The sequence below is a fragment of the Pelophylax lessonae genome (assembly GCF_965119305.1).
Source record: "Pelophylax lessonae genome assembly, contig: HAP1_SCAFFOLD_292, whole genome shotgun sequence".
Classification (NCBI taxonomy): domain Eukaryota; kingdom Metazoa; phylum Chordata; class Amphibia; order Anura; family Ranidae; genus Pelophylax; species Pelophylax lessonae.
The window spans coordinates 167340-177877 of NW_028120052.1; the positions used below are offsets into that span (position 1 = coordinate 167340).

The window sequence follows — 10538 nt, forward strand, 5'->3', positions numbered from 1 at the left end:
GGATCTCTCATCATCTTCTATTAGAATGGGATAGGACCCTGCACAGCTGCTGCACATAACCAGAGGGGTACAAACCAATTCCATCCCTCAGTGCTCATACACCAACCAATCTCACCACATCATTGCACTGTATCAGTTAATGTGTTATTCTGCAGCAATACACCCTGGATCAAACATGCCCCATTCTCAGCAATCAGATCTTTTAGCCTACTTGTTTAATTAGAGGTGTACCACTGTATAGACAAATTGATCATTCATTACAGATCGATCTTAGATCCACATAAGATGATAGACAGATAGATAGATAGATAGATAGATAGATAGATAGATAGATAGATAGATAGATAGATAGATAGATAGATAGATAGATAGATAGATAGATAGATAGATAGATAGATAGATAGACCGAAAATCTATCTATCTATGTGTGAAAGGTGCAGTAGCGGCACACCTATTATAATTATTACACAGGGATTTGATTGAAAGGGGAATTCAGCAATAGGTGTTAGGATTTAATACTGATCCACATGGGACATCTAGAAATAATGATCGCACCGAGCGATCCCTCATCTGCCGACTTCTAAAGGTTTTATCTGACACAAAAAAAACATGCAAAATAATCCGATAAATTTTGCAGTCTGGATGCCATTTCCTCAGATCTTCAGCTATGAATTGTAATTCTGTTATCAAACTGCACACACTTATCCGTTTTATTCTGTTCCTATGGATTCGGAAAGGAAGCCATGAAATTACATTGTATCTCTTCACAGATCCCCGCACGGAAGTCATTCCTCTTTTTACCAGCAGGTGTCAGTGTTTCTCCTCCATAGAGAATACATTGGAGCAGTTTAGTTCAATTTCATTCAAATGGATCTGATAGAAAACTTCCTGAGCGCTGATCCATCTGGAAACAATGACACCGACTGATCCCAGATCTGCCCGGAGCAGGGAGGGCAATGCTGGGGGGACGATTCATTGTCTGCTCAGAGATCTGTCCCTCCATGTTAGTACAGAATTGTGCTGGATGGAATAAGCTGTGCAAGTCAACTTTCTACTTGTTATTCACTAAGAACGGAATAATCAGATCAGTGAGATCGGAGGAGGATTTTCTGTCATCTCATTTACTGTATTATGGAGAAAAACTGTCCAATCTCAGATCTTCTAATTCTTACACCGATTAGGAATCTCCGATCTTTTTTTATTTTATATCATATTTCTGATGAATATTTTCTCATTTGGCAGGAAGGAAAACTGATAGAAAGGATCCTCAGCCATTCAATACTCCGAAGAGAATTTCATTTACTTTGTAACTAGAAACCAGCAACATGTTTACAATGTTTCTAAGAGGGGACAGATCTGCTTCTTCAGACATGAAATATTTGTGTTATTGATTCATTGTACATATCTGGCAGTGCCATGATTTCTACCAGTCATTTCACTTTTTTCTTATTCTAGTTTTAATATGAGGAAATCTATAACTGCTACATGTCTGATAGAGGTCAGTTCCATGATCCTACACAGATCTGATAATGAAACATGGAATCCTTTATTTCCCATCATATAGAAAGGTAGAGATCTACCGCCAGTCCATTCTCACAGTCTATAATTCCTAAATCTATAAAGATATGTCTGATGAATGTTTTCTCTTTTTGAGAATAGAGATCGCTTGTATGATGTAAAGTAACTCCCCTCCCCCATCCCACACAAAGATGGTGACTCTACTTACAAAGATAACGTGCAGATTTTGGCGGGCATTTTAAAAATGCCGCTTTTTTTAAGAAAACCAATCATTGAAAGGCGTGTGAGTTACTTGTCCAATCGGAAGGCAGTGCTGTGTATAAATGGCTCCGCAGAGCGGCAATGCCTCACATTCACTGTTCCAGCAGAGAGTTGAGTAAAGATGGCGAGAACCAAGCAGACCGCCCGGAAGTCCACCGGAGGGAAAGCTCCCCGCAAGCAGCTGGCCACCAAAGCCGCCCGCAAGAGCGCCCCGGCCACCGGCGGAGTCAAGAAGCCTCACCGCTACAGGCCCGGCACCGTGGCTCTCCGAGAGATCCGCCGCTACCAGAAATCCACCGAGCTGCTCATCCGCAAGCTGCCCTTCCAGCGCCTCGTCCGAGAGATCGCCCAGGACTTCAAGACCGACCTGCGCTTCCAGAGCTCCGCCGTCATGGCTCTGCAAGAGGCTTCAGAGGCTTATCTCGTCGGACTCTTCGAGGACACCAACCTCTGCGCCATCCACGCCAAGAGAGTCACCATCATGCCCAAAGACATACAGCTGGCACGCCGCATCCGCGGAGAGAGGGCATAGAAGGGGAGGGCACCACCACTCCTACTACTACTCCCATCATCCCAACACAAAGGCTCTTTTCAGAGCCATCACATCCTCCTATATACAGAGCTCTATATATATATATATACTACCTCATCACACCGACTACATGCTGGAAAATACCGGCTACTACATTCCTATACATTCCCCGGGATCACCTTCACCACATCTTTCTTTTCTCTCCCTTCTCTGCGCTCCGAAGCTCAGTGTGGAAGTAAAGCTCACCTCTAATATAATTACACAGAAAACATTCACATTTCTCATCTAGAAGGGACATCCTTTCTCTTGCCGATTTATTGTAATAAATACAATGGAACTCATCTGTAACACAATTAACACTTCCTCTATATCTTCCCTAATAGATACAATGTTACAATATTTAACGGTAAAACACACTTTCCTAGGAACAGATTAAACAATCTTTGTCTCTTTGGTTCCCATTCTCTCAGGAGACACATAGTTGCATTTTCTAGAAACGTAATAATTTCTTATTTCAAACAATGGAATCGATTTCGAGTCATTAGGAATCGTGCTTAGAGAGCTGATGACCAATCAGCCCATTTAATTTGTGGGGGGAGGGGGGTAAACCTTACACAGTCCACATGGAGATGTCACTATGGGGATCAGGAGGGATTTTCCTCTATCTCCCCTCCCCCCATACTAGAACTGTGTCATCACAGGAGATCACACACGGACACATTACAGGGAAGAATACATCCGGGATTGGAGAGGAAAACAATTCATCTGTATGGAGATTCATTTTCCTGCCCATCCCTCACTCAGCACTATTGTGTACGGATATGAGGATAGGCGGGGGGGGGGGGATTACGAGCAGTAGTTTCTCTTTACTTATTATCGCACGACGCCCATGTTGGGGGTTCCACTGTTACTGCAAATATTTTAAACCATTAAAATATTGGCAGGCAATTGAATATAAATTATATATATATCAGCCAATAGGAGCTTTTAGGTAATCATACAGATTTATCTTCTCAAAAAGTTAACATTCTCAACACAGGAGACTTCCTAATCATTGTAAGATGAGCGGAGGATGAGATCTCCCGATCATTAGAATGATTCTCCTTTAAACTTTTACATACTAAAACAAGTGAATGATCTAGAAGAGGAAATATTGATCAGCGCCCATCTCTGATGTCTGTGTGCTATTAGATGTGTAGAAGAGATGCGGAGCACTGTGTGCCGTGGGTGTAGGTAGGTATGTGTGCCTCTGTTAGGAGGAGGTGGGTGTAGGTAGGTATGTGTGGCTCTGTTAGGAGGAGGTGAGTGTAGGTAGGTATGTGTGGCTCTGTTAGGAGGAGGTGGGTGTAGGTAGGTATGTGTGGCTCTGTTAGGAGGAGGTGGGTGTAGGTAGGTATGTGTGGCTCTGTTAGGAGGAGGTGGGTGTAGGTAGGTATGTGTGGCTCTGTTAGGAGGAGGTGGGTGTAGGTAGGTATGTGTGGCTCAGTTAGGAGGAGGTGGGTGTAGGTAGGTATGTGTGGCTCAGTTAGGAGGAGGTGGGTGTAGGTAGGTATGTGTGGCTCAGTTAGGAGGAGGTGAGTGTAGGTAGGTATGTGTGGCTCTGTTAGGAGGAGGTGGGTGTAGGTAGGTATGTGTGGCTCTGTTAGGAGGAGGTGGGTGTAGGTAGGTATGTGTGGCTCTGTTAGGAGGAGGTGGGTGTAGGCAGGTATGTGTAGCTCTGTTAGGAGGAGGTGGGTGTAGGTAGGTATGTGTGGCTCTGTTAGGATGAGGTGAGTGTAGGTAGGTATGTATGGCTCTGTTAGGAGGAGGTGGGTGTAGGTAGGTATGTGTGGCTCAGTTAGGAGGAGGTGGGTGTAGGTAGGTATGTGTAGCTTTGTTAGGAGGAGGTGGGTGTAGGTAGGTATGTGTGGCTCTGTTAGGAGGAGGTGGGTGTAGGTAGGTATGTGTGGCTCTGTTAGGAGGAGGTGGGTGTAGGTAGGTATGTGTGGCTCTGTTAGGAGGAGGTGGGTGTAGGCAGGTATGTGTGGCTCTGTTAGGAGGAGGTGGGTGTAGGTAGGTATGTGTGGCTCAGTTAGGAGGAGGTGGGTGTAGGTAGGTATGTGTGGCTCTGTTAGGATGAGGTGAGTGTAGGTAGGTATGTGTGGCTCTGTTAGGAGGAGGTGGGTGTAGGTAGGTATGTGTGGCTCAGTTAGGAGGAGGTGGGTGTAGGTAGGTATGTGTGGCTCTGTTAGGAGGAGGTGGGTGTAGGTAGGTATGTGTGGCTCTGTTAGGAGGAGGTGGGTGTAGGTAGGTATGTGTGGCTCTGTTAGGATGAGGTGGGTGTAGGTAGGTATGTGTGGCTCAGTTAGGAGGAGGTGGGTGTAGGTAGGTATGTGTGGCTCTGTTAGGATGAGGTGGGTGTAGGTAGGTATGTGTGGCTCAGTTAGGAGGAGGTGGGTGTAGGTAGGTATGTGTGGCTCTGTTAGGAGGAGGTGGGTGTAGGTAGGTATGTGTGGCTCTGTTAGGAGGAGGTGGGTGTAGGTAGGTATGTGTGGCTCTGTTAGGAGGAGGTGGGTGTAGGTAGGTATGTGTGGCTCTGTTAGGAGGAGGTGGGTGGCTCTGAGAAGAGCCTTTGGGGGGTGTAGATGAAGGAGGCCTCCGGCTGCTTGGATTTATTTCTTCTTCGGAGCGGCCTTCTTGGGCTTGGCTGCTGCCTTGGGTTTGGCCGCCTTCTTAGCCGGACTCTTGGCGGCTTTTTTGGGCTTGGGTGCAGCTTTGGGCTTCTTGGGGCTCTTTGTCACCTTCTTGGCAGCTGCAGCCTTTGCCGGTTTCTTGGGGCTCTTGGCCGACTTCTTGGGGGATTTTACTGCCTTCTTGGGGGACTTGGCCGCCGGTTTCCTAGGGGACTTGGCTGGCTTTTTGGCCGCAGCTGATGGCTTCTTTTTGGGGGCTTTCTTGGCCTTGTCGCCCTCTTGCTGCTTCTTGTTGATCTTGAAGGATCCGGAGGCTCCATGTCCTTTCACCTGGACGAGGCTCCCCTTAGTCACCAGCGCCCTGATGGCGACCTTGAGGCGGTTGTTGTTCTTCTCCACATCGTATCCTGAGGCGGCCAGGAGCTTCTTGAGGGCGGCCAGGGAGACCCCGCTGCGCTCCTTGGAAGCGGCCACGGCTGTGACGATGAGATCGGACACGCTGGGTCCGGACGGCTTCTTGCTGCCTTTCTTCCCTCCTCCGGCTGCCGCCTTCTTAGTCGCCTTCTTCTTGGCGGCGGGCTCCGCTGGAGGAGCGGCGGCTGGGGCGCTCTCAGTCTCAGACATGATTCTAGAAAGTCTATTGGACAGATAAACTTCCCCACTCACCTCTTCTGGGATTATATAGTTAAACGTCCTGCACTGCTATTGGTCGGTACACAACAATCCTCCTGCTCTGCTATTGGTTACACATCAGACACGCCCACTCAGTATCATGGAGTAGTTGGAGAATCTTCTCTCTCTTGTTGTGTTTCCCCAGTAGATAGAAAACCGACTTTTATGTGAAATAGAACGCTGTCCGATCTTCATCGGGGACCCGATCTGCTCACTGGACTGTCACTTATCGGGGGTCACTTACAGCTGCCAGGAGCTGCTGAGGAGGCTGAACACAGAGGCTGCAAACACCTCCATCCTCCTGAGTGTGTGTCCCATTCTTCCTTCTATCTTCTTTTCTACACAAATTCTACACAGAAAACAATCTTCTCACATCTCCCTCTAGAATGATCTTCACATTAGATGAGTAAAGAGTGACCACCAGGAAACATTTCCCTCTAATACAGAACTCTGCTCATTTATAGCTGAGTAGAAGGAGCCCGGAAGAAAAACATCAGCCGGTGACATGAGATCCTTGTGTGATGTGATGGGAGAGATTGTTATACATACAAATGTCTCAGCTGATTACACAATGTCATGTTTAATATACAATGTATCATTATCTGCTCACCATGATAAACATGTTTTTATACAAATACTCTGAGTATGTTTATTGTCACATATTGCTGCAAATCTATACTGGCGGCTACTCAGGTATAATGTCATATAGAGGTAAAGAAGTCACTCTGGAAGACCTCGCCTCTATTAAAATGTAATCTGCCCCCCTCCATTCCAAGCACCGCTCTTCTAGTGTTAATCAATTCCGGCTAATCCGGAAAATATACAGCGCCAAGAAAAAAGCTTTCCATGATCCTAATCACATCAAAAGTCCATGTATCTCATAATTCAACAAATTTCCAAATTTACAGTGAAAGGAGGAAAATAGTCAAATACGATATATTTATCGAAGCATCACAAACGTGTCACCCACATCTCTGTACAAAGAGCCGGACATACGCAGTTTTTATTCCTATTCTTCAAAAAGGATATATTTTATCAATGTGATAAATTGTATTATTACTGTCAGATGAAGTGCACTCTAAAGGCAAACACTTTGTCTTCTTATCGCACTCAGACTTGTAATGCAGGTGAATAGTAATGAGGGGAAATGTGATCACAGGACATCATTCTCTCATCTCTTTTCATTCCAATCTTTCTATGCTGATCGTCTACTCCCCGCTAAACTCATCCAACCAAAACCATGCACACCTACATAGAGCTCCAATGTCAGAACACATTGTACTCCATATTTCCAGAAATTATTTTCCCTCTTGGCTATTAATAGACCACGTCTATGATGGCTCCTAGTTGCTATATTTAAATCTCCCGCCATAATTCTACTGGCCGTTAGGAAGATTCAGCCGCATTATACCGCTAAATCCGACATTGTAGAAGTTCTATTCATAAATCTGTTCATCTTCCTCCAAATGACATCACTTGTGTCGGTTTTCAGCTTCCAAATATTTCCTCCAAAGCGGTAAAATCCTCGAAGATTCCTTCCACAAGCCCGCCAAGTAAACCCAATCAATTATTTTCTATTACCAAACCCAATGGATCTTCTCAGAGCCACCCACTTCTATCTAAGAAGGAGCCGGACATGCATGTTTGGGAGATCTGATTGTATAATTAGACACCGAAGATTGTGATCCGGGTGGGGGGGGGGCAATGTGTTATAATGACACCTGTCTGTCCTAACAGCAATTATGAGTCTCTATGATTTTATTGTCTAATATAACACATTGAATTGATGTGAATTTAGATAAGCAGATGATCTCCTTATAGGGACTGGTTTCCATTGTCCTCCATCCTTTGGATTAGACACATTGCTAGGATATGGGACCCAAATCCAGGTTCAGGATTCAGAGTAAAGCTGGATACACACTATCCAACTTTTGTGGTTAGATTTCCTTCAGATTCACCTTTTCTATGTAGTGCAAGGGCCTGCCAGATTGCATACAAATTGAAAGTGTATAGGTATGACCTCATATTATATGGTTTTGGTAAGTCTGAAGGAAAAAAGTCTTCAGAAAATCTTATAGTGTGTATGGCCCTTTAGACGCTGTGCATGCAGATCTTAATTTATATATATATAATTGTCATTGCAGGTGAGAAGGAAATAGTGAGAGAGGGTCGGAAAGCATTGGATCAGATTCCTCTTTCTGCATTTTGATGAAAATGCATCCAATCAATGGGAGGAAAGGAGAGTAAGAGTATCCAGGAGACACCTTCATACCTCAGAAAGGGACTTTGCCACCTCTCCCTCGTCCTCCTGCACAGTGCTGGATGGAGGGCCCAGTCTGGATCCTCACTGCAAATGGCTTCTGAAAAGATAAGTGTGCCTTTATTTGCAGGTTAAGGAAATCTTAACCAACGGAAATCTGCTGCCATTCTAAACACTGGCCACATACTATGCAATCTTTTTTAAAAATCGTCGGTTAGCTATAAAGTGCCTTTTAGTTTTGTACTAAAGAAAAATGTACAATCGGATCTTTTAGTGTATGTTCAGCTAAAAAGAACCTTCTTTCTCCACAAATTTGTTCTAAAATTGCTAGAAACTCACATAACTCCGGTAGCAATGTATACATATCAACATAGACAGCCCTTTGTATGAGAAGGTGGGTGGCCCTGAGAAGGACCTTTGTTGGGGTGAAGTGGGTAGGTGTTGGCGTTTATCCTCCGAATCACCAGATATTATTGTCAAAAACGATGTCATATTTATAGAATATTACTCTAAAAAAGAAATTATATATACGAATAACACCTCTTCCCTGATTAAACCTGAGCGGACCTGATAGGAGACTAATCGAAAGGGGCGTGGCCACAACATATTCGTATTCTGTAGAGAATTTTACGTTCTTAGAACCTTGTAACATTTGGCGGATTGTGTGATACAAAGAGGAAACCGATCTGGTTCTTAAGGCATGAAATAGTTTCTTTATTCATTCATTGTACATATTTATGTGTCATGGTTACTACCAGACATTTCTTGTTATACATATTCTGCTTGTGATATGAGGACAATCTTTCACTGATAAATGTATGAAAGAGACATAAATTGATGATCAGATCTGTATGTGATGATTTCCCCATCATATATAGAAAAGTAGAGATCTATAATAGAATACATTTCTCTATCATGCTGTGTGTGTAGCAGTGGTGAGATCCTGGATTCTGAGAACATATTGAAGTGTTTTCTCATGGTTTAGTAACAGAGAATCCTTCTGTACGAATGGCATTGGAGTAATAATGGGATTTAGCCGATAAATGTCTCATCTGATGATCTCCTCCGTGTCGGATTTGGCGGTATAAAAGGGCTGAATATTTCTATGTAACGATCTACACAATTCTGGCGGGCAAATTTGAAAACTGCTATTGGAAATCTGAGCCAATCACAGCTGTGGGCGTCTCCTTCATCAGCCAGTAATAATGTCTTCTTATGAGGAATCCAAAGAAATGTATTGTGAGATCTCTCTGTTCTCAGCCCAGAAAATACTTGTTCTGTAGACTTTCTATTGATCTCTATAGCAGGGCGGATTCTGTATTGTGAAATGAAACATCCTGAAATTATTATTTCCAACGTATTTCTTATTCTCGGTTCATGAATCCCCCTGAGTTGATCAATGTTCCCGGTAAGGTCGGCTGAGTGGATCGGAGATGACTGTAACGGTCTATGGAATTCCTGGGATCCATTTATAGGAAGGAATTGGAAAGTTGATCCAATCGCAGTTGTGGGAGATTCCTTCAGATAGGATTTTGTCTTCTGATGAGTGTGAAGGAGGTGATGAGATTTGTGTTCCTTTTCAGTTGGAAGGATTCTTGTTTGGAATGTATAGAATATGTAATCATCCATCAGAAGTAAAGGATGGAGAGCAATGAGGATCAGTCCCTGTAATGTTGTACAATAAGAAGATCCAATCCCATCCCCCAACAACAATGCTGATATATTGTAATGAAAAGAGATGAGAGATTTCCCCTCATTACTATTCACCTGTATTACAAGTCTGAGTGTGAATAAGAAGACAAAGTGTTTGCCTTTAGAGTGCCCTTTTCCTGACAGTAATAATACAATTTATCACATTAATAAAGAATGAGAGAAACATGTATTGTGGTCGTACTGTTTATTTTTTTTTGTTTTTTTATAAAAGAGAAGGAAAACTTTTCAATAAAATGATATTTGAAAAAAAAAAAAAAAAGAATGAGACAAAAAAAAAAACACATATGTGGGGCTCTTTGTATGGTTGGGTGGAAATACATTCTCCTAAAGACTCTTCTAAGCCGATATTTCTACTATCACAGCTCTCATCCCATCCCCATGCACTATAACATTCACTAACTTTCATTGTATGCACATTTGGTAATAATAAATACAGTAAAACCTTGGATTGCGAGCATAATTCGTTCCGGAAACATGCTTGTAATCCAAAGCACTCTTATATCAAAGCGAATTTCCCCATAAGAAATAATGGAAACTCGGATGATTCGTTCCACAACCATTTATTTCATAAGCCCTTCAGTTTATAGTCCATATAAAAAGATTATAGCATTGCGATAGGTTGTGTAACCATAAAATGTCCATCCACAAATTGCTGCTTCCATAAGGGGATTAGAAGCAAAATCCAGCAGGAGCTACAGAGTATCAAAGAGAAGAGAGGCATCTCTAAGTGTAGCAATATGGTTCCATTTAATGAAGGTACAACATTTAGCAACTCACATGGTTGATGAATAAAACAGGCACATCTAAGTATGCAGGCATCCGGGGTAAAGCTGTCCACATAGACTACCTTCTGCACCGCCGGCTGCCAGTCTGTAATCCTGACCGGGAAGACCACCCTGCAGTAAAGCGA

At 43.5% G+C, this 10538-nt stretch overlaps 2 protein-coding genes across 2 annotated transcripts; one reads left to right on the top strand and one right to left on the bottom strand.

The window, feature by feature from the left end:
* Positions 1-1892: 1892 nt before the first annotated feature.
* LOC309543674 (histone H3.2) lies at positions 1893-2311 on the top strand (the record flags this gene model as incomplete). The annotated part of the gene is made up of 1 exon (XM_082276125.1): positions 1893-2311. The coding sequence occupies exon 1, from the start codon at positions 1901-1903 to the stop codon at positions 2309-2311; it is 411 nt and encodes a 136-aa protein (XP_082132251.1). The 5' UTR covers positions 1893-1900.
* A 2651-nt stretch (positions 2312-4962) lies between these two features.
* LOC309543681 (histone H1B-like) lies at positions 4963-5607 on the bottom strand (the record flags this gene model as incomplete). Its single annotated transcript, XM_082276131.1, has 1 exon — positions 4963-5607. The coding sequence occupies one exon, from the start codon at positions 5605-5607 to the stop codon at positions 4963-4965; it is 645 nt and encodes a 214-aa protein (XP_082132257.1).
* Positions 5608-10538: the final 4931 nt, after the last annotated feature.